The sequence below is a fragment of the Helobdella robusta genome (assembly GCF_000326865.2).
Source record: "Helobdella robusta unplaced genomic scaffold HELROscaffold_3, whole genome shotgun sequence".
NCBI lineage: Eukaryota > Metazoa > Annelida > Clitellata > Rhynchobdellida > Glossiphoniidae > Helobdella > Helobdella robusta.
Window position 1 is genome coordinate 2,288,560 of NW_008704501.1, and position 22,020 is coordinate 2,310,579.

Consider the following 22,020-nt stretch of genomic DNA (forward strand, 5'->3'; position numbering starts at 1 on the left):
AAGCTGATGATGATGGTGATGATGATGACAACGATGATGATGATGATGACGACGATGATGAAGACAATGATGATGATGATAATGTTTACGGATAATGATAATGATGTTGAAAAAAACGGTGTTTATCTAAAGGTTTATTCATAAATGATGACAAAGAAGAAGAAAGAATTTTAAGCAGTTACTATAACTTCAGTGATGACAATGGTGACGATGATGAAGATGACTATGAAGATACAATTATTATTAAACATTTTTGTTTGAACTATAAAGCATAGGTATAAAGAGAAACTAATTAGAATTCATCAAATGAAATGTATATCTCAGTCGTACGACTTGAATAAATGTAACAACAATAGGTTGGTTAGTCTTATTTCGTTTTTTATTTTGATGTGAGTGATTCTGTAGTTCGAATGCAGTAAATAAAATATGACAATGACTTATTTCATCGAGTTTTAAGCTATTGCAGAATTGATGTGACCAAATATCAGCTATAACAAAATTGAAAATTTAAAAAACTTTAGATAAAATTTTGCAAGTACTAAACTATCTTTTTTATTAATTTTAAAATACATTTAAAAAAATTGAAATATTTGAACATTTTCAGCTAAAAAAATGAAATTTAAGCTAGGCAAATGTACAAACACTTTAACAAATTTACCCAAAAGTAGATGAGATTGACATAAAACTTTAAATAATTGTCAACCTCTGAATGTGATGAATGATGAAGAAAATAGTTGAGCCTAGTTTTAATAATGAAATGAAAGAGAACCTTTCGAATATTCGCGACAAGATGATCATCTTTCATTCTTCTCCATTTCTACCTTGGTAAAGAAATAAGAGCGTCCGTGCATCGTCAGGTCATCAGCTCTTCAAGTGTCGTTTTAATGGAGGGTTTGTTTGTTTGTCGTGTCGGATCGGATCGCAAATTCTAACGATTAAAATCAACGATCCACAATAATGATAAATAAAAAAAACCACAAACTAACGAAGTGATTCGTGGGGACTAAATAAAGAAAAACTGCGATATGATTCTGATAGGCATTCGGGTTGCTGATGAGTGCCCGGTGGGGACGAAACACGTGTCCAGCCTGTCCAAACAAAGACTATTCTTTCCTTCTTTTCACTCTTCGGCACTGCTCTTCCTGGTTTGGTGTTCGCGTACATTAGCGCAATAGCAACAATCATTCGATTTGAGGTGGGCAGGGGATGCAACGGTCTGCACAAATTGTAAGATATGGCAAATTAATTTCTAACTATCAACTTCAATGTAAGCTTTATTTTTGTTTTAATAATATAAATTATTATAAACAAACTTTTACATTTTGGAAGTCAAAACATTAACTGCTTACAGCTCGGGATGTCAGAAGATTGCGTGCATCAAATATGAAGAATCATAAAGAAGGCACTTATTAAATATGGAACACATAAACGCGCACACGCGTGCTGAAGTAGAAATTTTATAATTACATTGTCTGTTCAATGCTTCTAATTGAAAACTATGGGCTTTCCAACTTGAGTACAACGTCGTTATTGCAGATTATGCACGTGCTTAGTCTTTTGTTTCTGTGCGGACCTCTAGGTTGTATGTATTTGTATCTCTCTGTGTGTGTGTGTGTGTGTGTGTGTGCATGCGAGTGTTTGTGTGTGTGAGTGAGTATGCGTGTGTGTTTAAGGTTTTTAAATCTCCTAAAAAATTAGTTAGAAGGTGTTTAGTGAAGTTAGTATAGATTCGAGGTTGTATTTTTTTAAAATTTCATTTTAGTGAAATTGTTTTTGGTATTTAAGTGAACTAAATTAAATTTTTATAATATTAATTCTAATATGAAAGGATTGAAAATTTTGTTTGCTGTTGTTTGTTGGCTGGGTGCCTGTTTTGATTCAGTGTACATGCGGGCGAGCAATCTCTCATTTGAGGGTTGTACGTCACGTGATGGATTGTTACGTCTCTCATTGGTTGTCAAACTATTTGTTTTTTGTGGCTCGGAACATTTTGGGCGGGAATAAAAAGTATAAAAAGAGAGATGACCTCGAGTTGGATTACAAAGTTATACAATCAAAAATCTGTTGGTACATGAAAACATTTTTTGATTGAGTTTTGTATTAAAAAGCATTATTCGCAATATTGTTGTTGAATTGTTATTTATTTTATTTAACTTTTAAAAAACATTTAAAAAATTTTTTTAAAATTAAAAACGAAAGTTAATTTATAAAAAAATTACACATTTCAGCATGACACATGCATTGTAGTAGAGAGTATTGATGTTTCAGCATCAGATGGGCGAACACGTGATGCTGACTCATCATTGATATATGACGTCATTAAGAGGAGACAAAGACACAAGTGCAACAAACGGACGCATCGTCCATCCATTTGATGACGTCTGCTGTTGCTAGTGGCGCATCTAATTAAAATTATTATTAAATAATGTTATTTATTATCCAATTTCCTGGCTTTTAATCAAAGTTAATTTTTGTTAGTTAAATGTGCTGTGTGATAAAGATGTGAAGATGTTGGTTTTCTCGAGTTTAAATAATGTCGAGTAAAAATTTTTCTTCGTTTTTTTGATTACCTATCTTATTTATTCATCTATCTTTTCAAAAATGTTTGAAAAATGAAACAATTCATCTAATAACTATCAGTCTTCAATACATTGAATGATAGCTTCAGCATAGCTGGCTTAATTTCATAACGTGACAAACTCTAAATAAGTGCAGCGAGATATTTACATCACTTTAATTATATTAAATTAATTTATTTTTCTTATTCTTTGTTTTATTTTACAATTTCCTTGTGCAAGTATCAGCAACAAAAGCACAGAGGATGAATGTAAAAGTCAACTTGGATCAACGCATCACACGCAGATTGCATGTAACAGACGAATCCAGACAATCCTACGGCATAGCCTGGCCCTTTTTTTTATAAAAAACTTAAACAATTACACTATCGCATTGGCCAATTCTATATGTATTACCTTAATAGCCGCACTTAGTGCTTTCAACTATTTATTTATCTTGTTACTGCAAACACGAAAAGAATGTTGGAATGTTATACGATCGTCACTTTTAAAGTTTCGATATTTTCTTGCTGAAATATGAGTGTGGCGTTTGATGTTTCATCTTGCCAAGTATCAACCAACCAACCAACCGACCAACCAATCAGCCAACCAACCAACCAACCATCCATCCAACCAGCCAACCAACCAACCAATTACAAGGTAGCAGAATGGAATAAACAACGAAGCTTACAGATGTTCATCATTTGTTAGTGTTAATAGCTTGTTGTTATTGATCTAATAATTTATAGAGAGGAAGTATTTTTTCAGAAATAAAATTTAGTTAATTAAACTTAAATGTTATCACTGTTTTAATTTTGTTGAAAATTTTACTCCTATGAAATCAACAAAATGAATTGTAGGTATCAGTCAACCACCCACACTTCAGATATGTTTACATGGAAGAATTACCTCCCTGTTGAAAGATTTCCTTTGGAAACTAAAAAGTAAAAGTAAAAGACGTTCAGCATTATCATCACTCAACCACAAAATGAAAAATCTCTTTGAAAAATTTGATGGAAACACAAAGAAAAGAATGCGTGGATGGTCTAATAACTTTTAGGAATGAACTGTTTACTTGATTGTGTGTCAGCCGGTGATGTTTGCCACTTGTAGGGTATATAATTATGTTGTACGATGGATGCTGTACATTTATATGATTGTACAGCTAAGTATGGTTGTACAACTTTGCTGTACAAACAATCTGTTAATCTGGTGAGAGTGACACCTAACACTCTCATTTGCGTTTATATTTCTGAGTTACAGTGGCACATCTCGACAACATTTTTGAAGATGTTTCAAAGTGGTAATGTGGTCAAATTTGTTTTGCTAATTACGTCCATTTATCGTCAGAAACAGTTTTTTTTTTGTTAAAACAATTAATGTTACTGACTTTTAAAACGAATACTACTCCATTACTTTTTTTATTCAACTAGTGACTGCAGACACAAAGTGGTTTCGTGTCCAATTTGAAATTGTAATAAAGTTTAAATATAATGAACGTTTTCCAAAAATTTTACTCCTTCCTCCAACCAACCAGCCAGCCAGCTAGCCAGCCAGCCAGCTAGTTAAACAGCCAGCCAGCCAGCCAACCAACCAACCAACAAAACAACCAGCCAACCAACCAACCAACCAATTAATCACAACAACACAACAACATGCAACCAGCCAACCAACCAATCAATCAACATGCAACCAGCCAACCAACCAATCAATCACACATTCTCACAACATGCAACCAATCATTTTTTCTAATTAGTTGCAGACGGCGTTTGATTGCAACTTTCATTCCAGCCACTTCATGGCAGCTCTAAGATGATTAACTGCATTTAAATGAAGAAAACTTAAAAAAAAACAATTTTTTTATCAAATCCCCAAACAATGATATATTTTAAAGTAAATTCATCATATTTTTTATACAATTTATATAATATATTTATACAATTATTATTATTGTTATTTTTGTTATGTTATTATTATTGTTATTTTTATACAATTTTGTATAATATATTTTTCGGGTAAGATTTATCAATATTTTAAGCTGCCAGCAATTATAAGTTATGTTTAAAAAATTTTAAACTAACTAAATTAAAGCTAAAATTAGAACTACTTCAAGCACACAAAAACTTTTTGTCTTTGGCTTACTAAATTGGATCACTGTTCAAGATAACCAAAGCCCCAATTATGATGGTGTAATTTCTTCATAGTCGATCCACTAACATTTTATGACTGCAAGTGAATCTGTTTCAAATAAAATTATCACCATTATGCCTGCAACAGACTTGTGCATATTTGCTTCACATAATAATAATAATAATAATAATAATAATAATAATAATAATAATAATAATAATAATTTTATTTTAACTCTTTTATTTTTTTCAAAAAAAAAGGTCGAAATAAATATTCAATGAAATAAAATAAAATGAATTAAAATGAATAATAATAATAATAATAGTAATAATAATAATAAGGATGACAGTGATGATGATGATAATAATAAGTCATCATCAGCGTCATCATCATCACGGTGAGCACAACAAAATGATGATGACGAGTTGACGAGCGGATGTTTAGGCAGAGATTATTTTAGGTAGGAATGTTTGATGTGCTCAGTTAACTTTACATTGAAGTCTGCGTTGATGCCTTCTTGACACGCTTCATGGCTCCTCATATTTCCAACGCAGCTCTCAATGACGCTGCTGCTACTGCTGCGGCTTCTGCTTTGCATCGTAATTACGCAATTTTTAGTGACATTTCACTTGCTGCGATTATATTCTGCTTCATTTTTCAATAATAAATAATTTTTTAAAAATTAAAATTTTAATTTTTAACCCGTAAAATTATATTTTGGAATGCTTTTAGGCACCTGAAATTGACCTATAATTGTCCATTGTCCAAAAAGCAGCTGTTTGACCACTGGCGTCAATCTATATCGACATATTCCAAAATATTTTTCCATCTTGACATTTTAAAATGATGTAATTAATCGATCTCAGCTCACTACTCAATCCTTTCTGTAATGTTTCCTGACTTCATGGCAGGTTTCCTCAATTTATTTTTTCGGTATCTCTTACCCGATATTGCAGTCATCATCAGTTTTTCATCCGGCGTTCTGTTAATGTCGATGTCGAAAGTACCACAATTTCCTCACTTTGACTTCGAACTTTTTAGGTTTTCCAGCTAATTACATTTGGATTTGTTTTTTAATTTCAGTCTTCTGAGGAACTTTCATTTCAAACGCTTCCTGCTGTTTTTTTCTTTTTATTAACTTTGCATTAGATTGGACAGTGCTGTTTCACCGCAAGTTGGACAAAACATAACTTTCCTAAGTCGTACTTTGCAGTCAAAAATTGATAAAATGTAATGTTTTAAAGTCACGTCGAACGTTTTATATTATATTTTACATTATATTTTACATTAAAGTCATCACGAATTAGTTGTTGGTTGATTTGTTGAATAAAAGGAACCCGTTGCTATTAGTCTTGGTGAGTTCAATTTAAAGAAAGTTTCGACAGTTTTCGGTACTTAGTCATTAAAATCTTACCATATATGTTGCCATCTTACCATCTTACTCGTTTAGTTTACATGAAATTGTGGTGATGTTTGTATCATTCATTGAAAATTCAACATTTAAAAGCAAGTTTGACAAATCACAATTGAACGTGACAAAGTTTTCGTAATTAAAATGAAAGCATTTTAGAATTTATGTTGAGACATAAATTCATTATAAAAGTATAAAAGTTAGGTAAGTTTACATGGACACACACACACAAACACACACACACACACACACACACATGCACACACACACACACACACACACACACACACACACACATAAACAAATATGTATTTTAAATTTGTTTAACGTTTCTTGTTAGCATTCTTAAATTCAGCCAAGACCGTCCATGGCGTTCAATGAAAGAAATAAAATTTTAATACAATTCCGCGCGATTCATTAAAACTGGTAGCCAAGGAATCAAAATGCTTTTGTATGCTTCTGCCAATGTTATCACTATTACCATCACCATCATCGTCATCATCATCATCATCATCATCATCATTATTTCTCGATTCATCATTTTGTTATTTTCATTTGGAATAATTGGTATTTATGATTTTAATTAATAGTTACGTCATCATCTCATTAAATGTCATCATCTTCTTCTTCCTCCTTTTCCTTCTTTTTCTCATCATCATCATCATCACCATTCTGATCCTCCTCCTCATCATCTTCAAAGCCATTCTGTTCATCATCATCAACATCTTCTTCGTCGTTGTCATCGTCATCATCGCCATCATCACACCCATCATTAATGTCACGGTGACCTTACCGGGATACCCAATTCGTCATGACGTCATGATGAAAACTTGGAACGTGCAGTATCCTGATCATTATGACTGAGACACACACTGTCACATCGCATTACATCACATCGCGGTACATTATATCATATCAAATCGTATCACTTTACATTACATTTATATCATTTCACATCATGTCATTTATCATATCATATCAGGCCGTATATCATATGAAATCATATTATACCATATATCATATCATATTATACCATATATAATATCATATTATACTATATATCATATCATAATATATATAAAATCACACACACACCAAATTGGATGAAACTGATAACGTTTTATAAAAAAGAATAACTCTTTAGAATTGAAAATTTTGAAAATTATTTCCGAAATTTTTTAAAATGTAGAGAAAAAAATTCAGTTAAAACGGATTATACTTAATAATTAAAACTGTACAGAATTTAATGAGCAATGGCAAGTTGCAAATGGAATGCGCGCTGAAACTGAGAAACTCATTTTTTTATTTAAAAAAACGCTATTAGCCATATTTCCAGTTTAATTACAAAATGTTTTGAAAAATTGTCATGAGAAAAAAATTATCAAAGAATGTAAAGTTTTAATTCGTTTAATTAATTTTAAAACTCAAGCCTCTCCATCAGATTAATGAAAACTTTTGAAAAAATATCTCTTCAATCATCGGACGAAAAAATAAATTTAGAAAAAAATTTTTCCAAAAGCCAAACAAAATGGCGCCGCTGTAAAAGTCACGTGCTAAACGGCCATCATCTTCCGGATTATAATGAGTGCATGAATTAAAAAAAGTGGATTTTAAAATCGAATTTAAAGAGCACGAAATGATAGAGATTTATAATCACGTGGTGCGTTTTGTGACTCAAGGAAGCTTTCAGCTCTGGCGTGATTGGCATGCATTAGAAATAAAAATATGCGCTTCTTTTTGTTCATCTCCTTCTGTAAATGTGTGTTCGCTTTTTATATTTCCATGCCTATGAATAAATATGTTTAAGCATGTGCCTTAGTTTGTTTGTGTGTTTGATTTAAAAAATTTTATGATTTAAACTGAAAATCGAAAATATTTTGCAAATTATAAAACAAAAAATTGCTTTATATAAGAAATATTTGAATGTTTTATCTTCATAACATCATTACCAGTTGGTAAAGTCAATTAAAAAACATTTTAATGCGCAGGAAAATAAAACTTTTTTTTCAAATTAAAACAAATTTTTCAATAATTCATTTTCGATGTTTTAAAATGAAAGTTTTTGAGTAATTTAAAAAACGCAACGAATTCCAAGAGGCAATTAGCATCACGTTACAGTTGAAATTTTCTTTGGAGGAAGAAATGACGCTTGACGAGGACACTTAGGAGCCAATAAGGACGAGAAAGAGATTCATGACCACGCAGAACAAATAAAAAGTTGATTCATGGGTACACTCATTCTGAAAAATCACACTTTTCATATCGAAAGTCATGCCTTTATAACTTATGACAATAAAGTCTAACTTCTGTTTTACAGATTACAAAATGGTCATATTTCTATAACAGATATGATTGAAAACATATTTATTTTTGCATCTTTGCTCAAAAATGATAAATTTATTTAAATATAAAAGTATTGATTAACTTTTTATTTAAATTTCAACAAGGTTCATATCATCAGTAAACAGAAAAGGTTTAACGGTTGAGAAAAACTCAAAACATGTTCTTTCTTTGCGCACTGTTCTTAGACTTACCTAGTGTTACCATGTAACCTCTAACTCAATAATACAAGACATATCAGTTATTAATGAATTATTACTTAACTTAAAACGAACCATTATTTAACCCATAATCCAAAAATTTTTATAACAACTTGCTTGCTATAAAACATCTTATCAGATATTTTCTCGATGCAGGAATTGATTATTTCCACATCTCTTCCTTCTGTCAGCTGCTCAGTCATCCAACAACTTTAGTGATCGACTGAATGATAAGGCCGACATGATTGTACTTCAGGAAATCAGGTCTGCAAATTCGTAATGAAAAAATTTGGTCTACTTTAAATTATAAATTTTTCATTAAAAAAACGATTTACAGTAGTTTTTTTCTTATATAAATTTCACTGCAAAAGTTTTTAAAATGTCTTGGTAATAATAGCAAATTTTTGTATGGCTTCCTATGAAGGCCAAATTTTTCAGCTAGACGACTGACAATAATTGCTTGCACAAAAATTAGATTCTGAGTTATAAATCTGTCATTGTTGAACAATTATTGTCAAAATTATATTTGAAATATTCTATGGTACATACTATACTCTGTGTAGAAAGGGCCTCAAAAAGCATTCAAATGTTAATATTAATGATGAAATGCGTGTGCGAGAGCAGGCATGTAAGTTTAGTTTGTATGAATAAATGCTTGGAACACGATTGATCAGCCATCCATGCATCATTCCACTGCAGGCGCAGATGCCATGGAGAATGTTTGTAACGCCGAGTTGGTCGTTTGTGCCATGCTGTCCGCCATGTTAATATTACAAAACAATGTGCTTTGTGAAATAATTTGTTGTTTGTACGCTCTCCATGTGACTGCGTGCAGACATGCGTGGGTTCACGTGACGTGCCTTTATTTATATTTATACGTTTATATATTTGTTAGTAGGATTTTGTATGTATAAATATTTGTACACGTGTTGGTTGAGGTTCGTAAACAACGGAACTAAAGTTAATGTAGCTCCTAAAATTTTTTGTTTAAATAAGAAATTCGTATTATATCAATTTCCACATCTGCCTGTACTTACCGCAACTAAGATTGGAAAAGTTCAGCAAAACCGATTAATTGATTTCCGTATTAGTTGACAGATCCTCATAAAGTCAGGAAGGCTAAAAATTGCAATAACAATTTTACAAGCGAAGCTTCAACACAGTAAAGTTTTAGGATCTTTTAGCAATATCTTTTAACAAAATAAACACACAAAACCAGGTGATGAAAAAGTTATGGAGTTGTATTTTTTGAAATTATTTCTACTATTTGTACTCTTCTTGGAAGATATTCAGGAAATCATCTGCAGATCACTTTCAAGGAGATATTTTTTCCTGACCATAGCATTGTAACTTCACGTAACTGCAAGTCGTTTTTGTTGCTTCCCCGCTGAGTTAAAATATGTGATGCAAGTTTTTCAGAACTGCAGTCAAATGAACATAATAAGTTTGATGTTTCATGGGGAAACTGTGTAGGATTAAATAAATAAAAAACATATTCATCTCAAGAACTACAAAATTTAGTGACCTATATGTAGCATATTATTTCCCAATAAAAAATTATTAATGCGTATTAATTTTTTATTTTTTTATTGATGAAGAAGTTAACATATATGTAATAATAATAATAATAATATTAATATTAATATTTTACTTTCAAATTTTCTTATACATATGAATTTAAGCATGTGCAAGATTGTGTCCGCACAAGCAGTGCCTATATAAAATGTGATTACGTTCGTATAAACAAAACCATGCAGAAAATAACATTGAGCTGACAACCATTTATGATAGCTCCTTCTTTCACGACCGTGAAAACAGCGTATGTAGACGCAAACATTCGCAACGTGTACGCATATACGTACAAGTACTTGAACACACGCAGACTTATTTTTATTCGCATCACGATAGAATTACAAACTTAATAAACTTCAAGATTAGTTTCATTGATAAGTTGCGAAGGAATATTTATGCATATGCTCCTATGTAAACGAATCATAAACGTCTTCGACAATGGCATATATTTGATTAATGGACCTCGTTTTGCTCCTTTTGTGCTTGCCTGCCTCGGCTGTCTTTGCCGGATTGTCGCACACGGATGTGTCTGTGTGTTTTTTTGTTTGCATGTGCTCGTGTCTGTCTGTCTGTGCTCGTGTTTGTGTGTTTGTGTTGTTCTTGTGCTGCAATGAAGGCAAATTGATGCACCAATTTGTTACTCTTCCAATACCAGGCTTTCATATCACATATTTTTTGGTAATATAAATAATAAGGGATATATAATTAAATATTTTAAACACGACAACAAACAATGTGGTGCATTTATTAAATGAAATGGGTAACAAAAATGTTATGAGCCGTTTATGAACCAACGAAATGTCGTAGAAATCACGGTCGGAATGACGTCAGTTCTCATTTTCTACTACAAAAAAGAATTTTTCTTCTGCTTCTTAACTATTTATTTGTTGTTACTACTGCCGTGTTGTTGTTTACTCACCCATACAAACAACTTCATTTAATTACACATCTATTTATTTAAATAGGTTATTGTTTATTGTTACCATATAGATTTATATTGCTTTCTGCTTTTTTAATTACATAGATTCATGCAGTCAATGCATGGTGAATTGAAGATTTGAAATATTTCCTTCCAACCAACAACTCCGTCATTCATCATCATTTTCTACCGCCATGCCACTCACGTTCATTCACAATCAATTCAAGCGGTTCTTTAGCTGCAATTTAAGTCAATCACATTCGTTCGTTTCAAAAGCCGTGCTATGAAAATATTAACATTTAATATAAAAAAAAGTTGAAAATACACAATGCATAAAAATATTGTGAAAAATAAATTAAAATTTTAAAAATTACGACCAGCAAACACAGAAGGCAACAAAATTGTGAAGCTTCATGTTCAACGAATTTGAGTGACCCTTGGGAGGCAATCAATAGAATTACTTGCAGCATTGCATCTGCGTCTGCATCCATCCATCCCATTCTAATGCATCATACCGATTATTGTAATTAGATCATCTTCATCCCAAAATGCATCAACATCAATTATCCTAATTAGATCTTCAATGCAACTAACCGCATTAGCTGTCTCGTAAACTCTGCTCCGCCTCTTCATTGCCATCTGATCGATGTTTCTTCAACTATTTCTTTCTGAAGAATAAATGTTTGAAAAGTTACATTCATTTGTTAGATTGATCAATTGCCTGGTGGAGATTGTTTCTGTTCTGTGGAATGCACCTCTGACGAATGCAACGTTTCCAAACATCATATATGGCCCCAACTTAAATATTACACCCCACTTTTCCGCTATTCCAAAGCTCCGTAGCTCCGTGCACACGGACGCCAGGGGACATGCACCCTAGTAAGACAGCCGGTCAAGATAGCATGTCCAGAAGACAGGCATACTAGCAAGACATGGGATGGCAGCCGGTCAAGATATTTGATCTCAACTAAACGCATTCGTGATTTTAAAACAGCAGATAATTATATTTATGACACTGAGATGCTAACAACTTTTAAACTGAACCTACAATGCTGTTAGCCATAATACGTTCGTTGGCAGTGCTGAAAACATTGAACTAATGACATACACTTCTATGTAGACATTCCTGACAGTACACAGTGCATACAAATTTCAATCAAGTATAAAAAAATATATGCCATCATTTTACTACAATGTAGATAGAATGCGTAGAATATGTATGACAGCATATACACAATACTTTGATACACGTGTGCATAATGTGACCCGGTGATGTATGGAGACCACGTTTATATGTGCGTATGTGCATCTGTGTGAGTGTGTGTCTGTATAAGCATGTGTAAGTGTGTGTACGTATGTGAGTGTGTGTGTGTTCTTTTGGACTGATGTTAAAAGACGGATTACCGTGATGATGCATGGTCTTATGACATTAGTCTTGTATAAATTCCACGCCCGTCGCTTCTACAATGGAGGTTATGCTGATAGTGATGCTACCGATGATGATGATGATGATGACAATGACGACGACGAGAATGATGATGACGACGAAGACGCTTGCAGCACTGAGACGAGAATAATTTCAACCGTTTATATTTCAACAGTGGAGAGAGAGAGAGAGAGATGGTGGAATGATGATGAGGGTAATTAGAATGATGAAGGCTGCCTAATGATGACAGGAGTGTGAGGCCGTCAGCGATGACGTAGATGGCAGCTGCAGACAGCTTCACTGCAGTGCATGCAAAACAGTCAAAACAAGAAAAGGACTTTTTTAATTTTCATTATAAAAACAAAACGTCATCAAACTTCAAATGTTTCAATGTTAGCATACCCCATCTCATTTTTTAAATCATAACAAACATTTTCAAACAAATAATTGATAATAATTAAATCAAATTAAATTAAATAATAAAATAAATAAATAAACAACAACAACAACAACAACACACGTTTAGACGACATTTTCCCCGAGATCGGGGGTTGCCGTTTGGCTACCTATGATGAAACCATTGTCACTTCTGTCATCATAAGTAATTTATTTGGCTAATTTTTACGCAGGACGCCCTTCCTTACGCAACCACAGTTATAAGCGGTGGGCCTAGCCTTTGATGATCCAACATCACTCACAAGGCAGTGAGGGTCAGTTTAATGTCATAACCAGGACAGAAAATAAATAAATAAAAGTAATGATAAATAAATCAGCGTGATACCACCAACCTAAATGACATTTAAGCATGCAATTCATACCCCGATGGTTTTGTTGGTTGTATTGGAAACAAATATAAACGTACAAATGTGTCAGTCGGTATGCTAACACCGCACCTCTTTCTGCCACACCGCACATCTCTCTACCGACATCCCCCCTCTCACTCTTCCCCTCCCCTTGCATATTTGCACGTGTTCAAAAGATGAATGAGCTGTTCGTTTAATTGCAAACGGTTGGATCTTATTGTCTAGCTAATAACGATGATAACAATAACATAGAACAACAACAAAAACAACTTATGATATGATACTATAATATAAGATGGATACGATGATAAACCCACCATCTTATGATACTATTATATTAGATACGATGATGACACTATAATATTAATGATATTATGATACTCTTATGATACTATAATATTAATAGCGGATCCTTAATCTCGATAAATGTTTGTTAAAAGCGATAATTGATGCTGCCAGATTTCTGCAAGCCTGATCACATTACTACTGCTCCACATAACAAATGACCACAATTAATATTTTTTGTTGCTGATTTGTTGTGTGCTGATTTGTTGTTGTGAGAATGTTGTTGTGTTGCCGTTGTTGTTGTTGTTGCTGGTGGCTTGCTGGGTTTTTATTGTTACAAGTAATTCAACAAAAATATCTTTGATGTTATGAAACCAGAATGTTATGAAAATATTTTAGCTGCTGTGTTCTTTCCATGTAGTTATACGTTGGTGAATATGTTACTGCAATATTTTTGAAGGAGAAGGTTTCATGCTTGACATGCTGCATGCATTATTAAGAGATTATGGAATGAATTTGCTCGTGCAAACTCGCGCGAAAGCTTTCGCTGTTCCTCTTGCGAAATTTTCATCAGATTTCAATTATTGGTCTTTTTTAAGTAAACTTTTTTTCAAAAAAGAAAACAAACGCCAGCACGCATGATGAGGCTCCGCAAATGGGCGGATTAAAAACTAATTAAATATGGAAGGAAACAATTTTGTATGCATGCATAGATGCATGTTTTTCAATACAAAATTGAAAGCATGAAATCAAAAATGGATATTTGTTTGGATGTATGGCTGAATTGAGAAATGAACCAGCTTAAATATGAATTATTAAAATAAATTTATTGATTGAGTGCCAAAAAGCTTCTAAAAAAATGTTGAAAATTTTGAATTGCGTGCTTATATTTGAGGATATGATACCCTGGAAAAAAGCTTCCAGGAGCAACTAACTACCTGTGTATTTTTCAACAGGTTTATTCTAATGTTGTTTCTATTGATATTTGCACCTGCATATTATTTCATTTTTTACAGAATTCATTAAATGCAGAGTGGCAACATTCGCAACATTCGCACACTCGCTGCACAGTGGGCAGATACTGCTGGAACTCTCTCGTGGCTTCAGGTTGGTAGAACTTGCGATGTCATGACCGCAGCTGTTGAAGATGGATAGATAATTAATTACTTAAATTAAATGGAATGCATTGAGAATTTTAAGTCATAATTGATATAGTTTTATTTTTAAGATAAACAAATACACACAAACGCAACACACACACACACACCACTCACACACACACACACACAACACACAGTACCCACTTCATATACTTATATAAATGTATTTGTTTAACTTAAGACAAAAATGGAACAAGCGAATAAAATTGAGAAGCGAAGATAAGATGAGAGATAAAGAAAAGAAGTGAATGATGGAGTGAGTGTGAGAGATTGGTGGTGAGGGTGAATGAAGCCAATAAGTGCCTCACAATCTTTCGGTAAATACAAGCAAGAATTTGAAAACTTTAAGAAAGTTTTTCAAATAAAAAGTTATTTTTTACGTATGAATTCGAAAAATAATGCATTATGTATTTATTTTCTACACCCTTCAAGAGTTTCATGGATTAAAATAATTAGAATGAATGAATGAATGAACGAATGAACGAATAAACGAACGAATGAACGAATGAATGAATGAATGAATGAATGAATGAATGAATGAATGAATGAATGAATGAATGAATGAATGAATGAATGAATGAATGAATGAATGAATGAATGAATGAATGAATGAATGAATGAATGAATGAATGAATGAATGAATGAATGAATGAATGAATGAATGAATGAATGAATGAATGAATGAATGAATGAATGAATGAATGAATGAATGAATGAATGAATGAATGAATGAATGAATGAATGAATGAATGAATGAATGAATGAATGAATGAATGAATGAATGAATGAATGAATGAATGAATGAATGAATGAATGAATGAATGAATGAATGAATGAATGAATGAATGAATGAATGAATGAATGAATGAATGAATGAATGAATGAATGAATGAATGAATGAATGAATGAATGAATGAATGAATGAATGAATGAATGAATGAATGAATGAATGAATGAATGAATGAATGAATGAATGAATGAATGAATGAATGAATGAATGAATGAATACGTTGGACAAATGGACTGAATAATAAATAAAGTGAATGAATGATCGAATGGTCGAATAAATGATTGATTGATGAATGAATGGTTAGATGGATGAGAAAGAGAACAAAGTAAATGAATGAATTTGTTGAATAGGTTGGAGAAATGAAGTGGATGAATGATTAATGTCGATTGATGATATCCATCCTTTCATCTGTGAAACAACTTTACTCGAGATGAATTGACTGCTGTGTGTGAGCAGACGGACGGATGGATAGATGGATGGTGGATGGATGGATGGATGGGTGGATGGATGGATGGATAGATGGATGGTGGATGGATGGATGAATGGTGGATGGATTATTTGATAGATGAGATGACTGAATAAGAATGGAGACGTATCGATCAAATTAACTCGGGGTTGACTCGTGTTAATAGTATAAATGTCTCTCAACAAATAAGTTCAGTTTTATGAGATTACTTGGTGATTTTATGAGACAGCAAAACTTCAATAACGTCACTGCATTGATTGATAGCTCTGTCACCACCACAACGTCATCAAAAACAACTGAGACGTTTTAAACAATTTCTAAATGTTATTCAGTGAAACAACCAATGCAACATCGGCCGTTGCTATTAAAAATCATCCGAACAAATTAAAAATGTCCACGAAATTTTTTACAAAACTGCCAAAAATTGAAGCAAGAGGTAAATCGGCATTGTGAACATCGAGTATTACGAAGCAAATGTTTACAGTGTGCAGGAAATATTAGCAAGGGTGCTGGAACAATGCAATTGGTATCATAGCAAGTGTGCACTGTACTGTACATGCAAAGAAGCGAACGATGCGTCACCAATGACATGAAGGGAAAAGTTTAAATTAAATTAGAGATGCGGGCACTGTGCTCTGCGCACTCGGCATAGCATTGCGCAACGATAGTTAGCAATTTGCGGCCAATTAAATTTCAAATGCTGGTATCCATCGTGTAATTGTGTTTGTCAGTGATCATCATCGTCGTCATCATCATCATCATCGCCTTCATCATTATCATCATCAACATCGTCTTCATCATCATCATCATCTTCCTCATCATCATCAATCAATCATTTAAATTCCTTGTCATCATCACTTGGTTAATATATTTAATTTTTAAATTGATTAAATAGATTAGATATATTTGTAGGGAACTACAAGGATTTTCAAAGTCACTACTCCAATTTCTCGGCATAAGCTGCAAAGTTTGGCCTTTTCTTGCATTCCTCCTTCCCAGTGTTTACTCTTTTCTTCTTATTGAATTACGAATCTGAATGTGCTGCTCTCGTGAAATGTTCATGCAGAAGCACCAGAGGTTATAACAGCTGCTCGTCGTTAGCTGATCGGATCGGTTAAGTCCGAGTGAAGTAAGTAGTGGGGTGAGTAGTTCACTAATCAACATTAAAGAAAATAAAGTACACATTTTTGTTTTCCCGATCATTCTGCTCTCCAATCATGTACAAATTTGCACTGTAAATTTCTACAAACAGTGCATGGATTTTTTTCAAAATTTCTATCAATAATGTAAGAATTCGTTTGTTCAGAAAATTCAGAAAAAATAAAATTTCCACTTGAAAGTCATGCAAAATTACTTTTATGGTCAAAAAATTCAAATTGTTTCTTCGATGCCTAATGAAGCCTCACAAAGCGTCTCAACTGTTTTGGTTCACAAACATTAGGCTTTCGCCTAGAAGTCTTGTTTTATATAATATCAATGGTAAGAATTATTTAACGCAATGAAAATTTTTGGTTTTAAGAATTAAAAAAATTGAAGTTCATACGACTACCATTAAACAAAACTATTGCTTAATGTTTGAGTTTTAATCACCAATTTTAAGAAAAAAACAGATCAATGCAAAATATTTTGCCACTAAATCAAATTTGTAACTAAATCAAATGAAAACTATTAGCTTCCTAGTAAAGAATGTTGACATTAAGAATTATATATAACTCAACTTCATGTACGTTGACACTATTAGGCAGGAGAAAACTTCAAAACAGAAACGTAAAAAAATTTGTACAATGTAGGCACAAACAAAACAATACATTTCATTTCAATTCATTTGTTTGATGAGGGCTTAGGAAAATATTTTAAAAATCACTTGCAATTACAAATAAAAAAAAGTTGCTTTTTACTTTGGTTGTGTTCAAATATGAAAACCTTTTTTGCCAATTTTAATTCTAAACAGTTTACTTTTAAATTTTAAATTATGATTGCTATATAATAATTTAACTATAATTGAACAGATTAAAGAAAAAAACAGTATGAGTGCAGTAATGTAGAATGATAGAAACTTGTACTAATATGAAGATGGAATGGCTGAAATAGAGAAGGTAGGCACGTTAATTGCTGCCAGATGTTGAACTTCTTCACGATGAAAGTATCATTGAGATAATGTTTGTTTGTTGGAGTGCGGGAAGCATTTGCTGCTGGAGCATAGATCTTTCGTGTTTTTAAAACGAGAAAACTGAAGTAAAAATGTTTAGCTACGTCAAAATAAATTTGTTGAAAAATTTTATATTTATGTGGCGTATAAGCTCATAATAGATCCTACTTCTTTAGGTTTTACCTTTAAAAATTCAGCTGGTGGCTTACAATTTTTGATATGTTAAAATCAGACCGCACGTGCATTTATCATCTATTTACTCATGATATGTTTAAAAGTTTATGCGTTGTCTTCAAACGCTGCTATCACCTTCACTTTTTCAAATTGTCCACGACACACAGCTACATAATGCCACAACTGACCACACTACAACTGACCATACTACCACTTCTGGCATCAACCTTAACTTAGTAATCGTGTTGTTGATGGACTGGAAGTATAACACACATACATACACAGCACACGCACACACAGAGACACACACAGCGATATATATATATATATAATTTTTTTTACTTTTATAAAATCGATATTAAGCAAAAAAGAAAGCACGAACAAAAAAAAACATCAAAGACTGAAAACTTTTCAACAAACTGCCTTCTTTGTTCCAGACAGTCGATCCGTTTTTTGAGTGCATCATCACAATGCAAGTATAAAATGTCTTGAATGTTTCATGCTCCTGAGAACAAGTGTTGAAATTTGAAAACATATTGATCGATACTTTTAGACGAGTTTCATTCTTCCAGTCTCATAATCCACAACTCCATTTTCAACGGCGAGTCCAGAATTTTGTTCGAGTCAGAGAGATGATTGAAAGTTGATGACATTTCTGTGTTAATTTCCATTTACTTCATATTTTACAAAGGACCTTCAATTTATTTTATTTCATGGTCTGTTTTAAAAATTGTAAACTGATTTGAGAAAGTTGATAAGTGTTGTTTGCTGGAGTGTAACAGAATGTAGAATAAAAAAAAGTAAAGGAGTGCGGAGTGAATGAGAATGTAAAGTAGTGAGTGAATGAGTGGGTAGTGTCCCACTTACGTGAGACACGTTGATGTTCCGCTATGCATGTACAGTCCAGTCTACACCAGACTGGACCAGGCAAGCTCGGGTCTTTGTAAAGAACTGCGAACCAGATGGAAAGCCGCAAAATGTAATGACGTTATATGAGGACGCTGCAAATGTTTTTTGTTGATAGATGCTTTTTCAGTTGGTTGTGGTAGTTTGCATGCTGATACGCTGGTGGTGGTGGTCGAGGTGGTGATGGTGATCAAGGTGGCAGTGGTGGTAGTGATGTTTGCACCATTCCAACAATGGTTGTGATGGTGATGAATGTTTTAATACAAATTTTCATCAAGAGACGCTTTAAATCAATAATATTTTTAATTAGGAAATAATGAACAAATGTTTTCTTCTTTAGAGATGGAAGTGAGAAACGTTGAATAGAAAGTGCATGAACCACCAATGATGAAGATGGGTCGAAATATTATATATATATATATATATGTGCCATTCGTGTGTGTGAGTTGATATTTGTAAAGAGAACCAATGAGATTATTTTTTATTTGCACTTTCGTTCACAGGCATCAATGATAACTAAATTTAAAGACTACGTGCTGGTTCCGTATTGAACTTAATTTGCGTATATTGAAGTGTGCGTGATTTTAACGTGCGTGCGATGGTTTGTGTTTGTAGGGCGTTCACAGAAGCAAGCATCATATTTGTTTATGCATGCATGGTGTAAGCGGGCCTCTGGGAGATGAAAGCTCATGTCGTTTCTGGACCTTTTGTTGTTCCTGGCCTGGTGTCGTCCTTTTGCTTCTGTGTGATCTTGTATCAGATTCGTGCTAGTAGTGCTGAAGTTGATGTTAAGTTGATGTGATTTTGATGTTTTTGTTGTTGGGTTAATGTCATTTATAAATGTTTCAATTGTTTTAATGACATGTCAAATTTTCGTTTATAAAATAATGATTTCACAAAACTCTTTTTATAGGTTATTGTTGAATTAAGATTTTTTATCCTAACGAAGGTGTTTTCATTTTGCGATTAGGATAATGTTTAGCTTTAGGTTAATGTTGTTCCACAGTTCGTTCAGTTTTCAGTTATGCCGATATATGCAAACGTTTTGCTAAAATTGATGTCAATGTTTATCAAATAATGTTTTCAGTTCACATCAACGGTCACTTTCAATTTTGGGAAACAATTTATGCAAAAAATTTTCTTTGTAATGATACTATACTCTATTGAAAAGGATTTTGTATGGCAAACTTGATGTGCTGTAGCTCGTTTCCTGAAAAAAGATGTTGTTGTTGTGTCTTGTCTGCTCATTGTTTGCTCAGAAAAACATTTCTTTTCTTTTGAAACAAAATTATTGTCAAGATTTTGTTATATAAAAATGTATTTTAAACTTGTTTTTTTATAAAAATTATTAAAATAAAATATTATTCTAATAAAATATTAGAAATCTAAAATGCAATATTTTCAATTTTATAAATTTTATGTTGACTTTTATGAGTCCGTAAAAAATGTTTTCAACAACGAATGTTACATCAATGTGAATATAAAGATGAACAGACTATTTCTGTCACTGTCTGTTACAACATTGCAATCTTGGTGATCTAACAATATATTTGTAACTTTTTACTGTCAACAATTACAAGATTGTTTAAAAAGTTATTTTGAATAATAATAATATTTTTTAAAAACAATTATAGAAGATTGAAAAATATTAAAACATTATATTTTAATATAATAAATAAAAAGATGTTTATAATTTTGAGCAAACAAACGAATGCCTGAAATGAGTTTTAGCACGGCGAGTCACGGAAACATAATTTGTTTGCTTTTTGTTGCCTGTTCAGTGGAGCGTGAAATGTTTTGATCCGGTCCATTGCCCGCTGCCTGATGATAAATCAAACAACATCATAAACATACTCGTTCCTCCTCCTCCTCTGCAGAAAATTTTTCCATCCACTCCATCACTCCAGCTCCTAATCATCTCTTGCTGATAACAGATCACATGCAATCTGATTGCCAGATGTTTGTTTTTGGCTGGTAACAAACGTCTTATATAATTTTTTGTCTTGATAAGTTCGAAAGAATGCAATTGTTTGTTTGAAGGTTTAAATGTTTTCATTTGGATCAAATTATAGAATTCACGTTTTATTTTTAAATATTCTATAGGGATGAATATTTTTTAATTTATGGCAATATGGAAATATTCAATCGTTCAGAAATAAAGTATTATTTATTTTCAGTCCATTAAACAGAATGTTTATGAAAACTTGGCTCGACAATTAATGAAGCTCTTCACCATGGATTCCTATTACTTCTTAAATTTTCAAAAAAATTGTGCCATTATTATAAACACAATTCAAAAAACCGTGCAAAATAATCAACGCATTGAAAATGGCAAAGAAGTAATGCAGCCAGCTAACAACAACACAACACTGGACAGCTACACAACAACACAAACGTGCAGATGTGACAACAACAACAAACCACCATAGAATACAAAACGCGGTAAAACAATTCACATAAAAATTAAACATTTTATCCAGGCAACGTAAAAGTTATTAGAACAACAAGCGAGCTTTGAAGACATCAATAAAAGTTTATGCAACAATCATAAAAATAATTGCAACAAACATACAAACAGTTTCAACAAATATACAAACAGTTTCAACAAACATACAATTGATTGCAACAAACATACAGCATATTCCAACAAACATACAAACAATCGCAACAAACATAAAGACAAACATTAACAAAAAGCATTTTCAAAACATTTCAAAGATATTTAAGCTAACAA

The 22,020-nt window shown here is 32.5% G+C and overlaps 2 protein-coding genes across 2 annotated transcripts; one reads left to right on the forward strand and one right to left on the reverse strand.

Moving 5' to 3' along the window:
* Positions 1-981: 981 nt before the first annotated feature.
* On the reverse strand, positions 982-3,793 carry HELRODRAFT_161204 (hypothetical protein; the record flags this gene model as incomplete). The annotated part of the gene is made up of 3 exons (XM_009021147.1): positions 982-1,216; positions 1,513-1,600; positions 3,610-3,793. The coding sequence occupies 3 exons, from the start codon at positions 3,791-3,793 to the stop codon at positions 982-984; spliced, it is 507 nt and encodes a 168-aa protein (XP_009019395.1).
* A 5,084-nt stretch (positions 3,794-8,877) lies between these two features.
* Positions 8,878-9,986, forward strand: HELRODRAFT_161205 (hypothetical protein; the record flags this gene model as incomplete). Its single annotated transcript, XM_009021148.1, has 4 exons — positions 8,878-8,900; positions 9,200-9,264; positions 9,336-9,440; positions 9,856-9,986. 4 exons carry the CDS (start codon positions 8,878-8,880, stop codon positions 9,984-9,986), a joined length of 324 nt encoding a protein of 107 aa, XP_009019396.1.
* Positions 9,987-22,020: the final 12,034 nt, after the last annotated feature.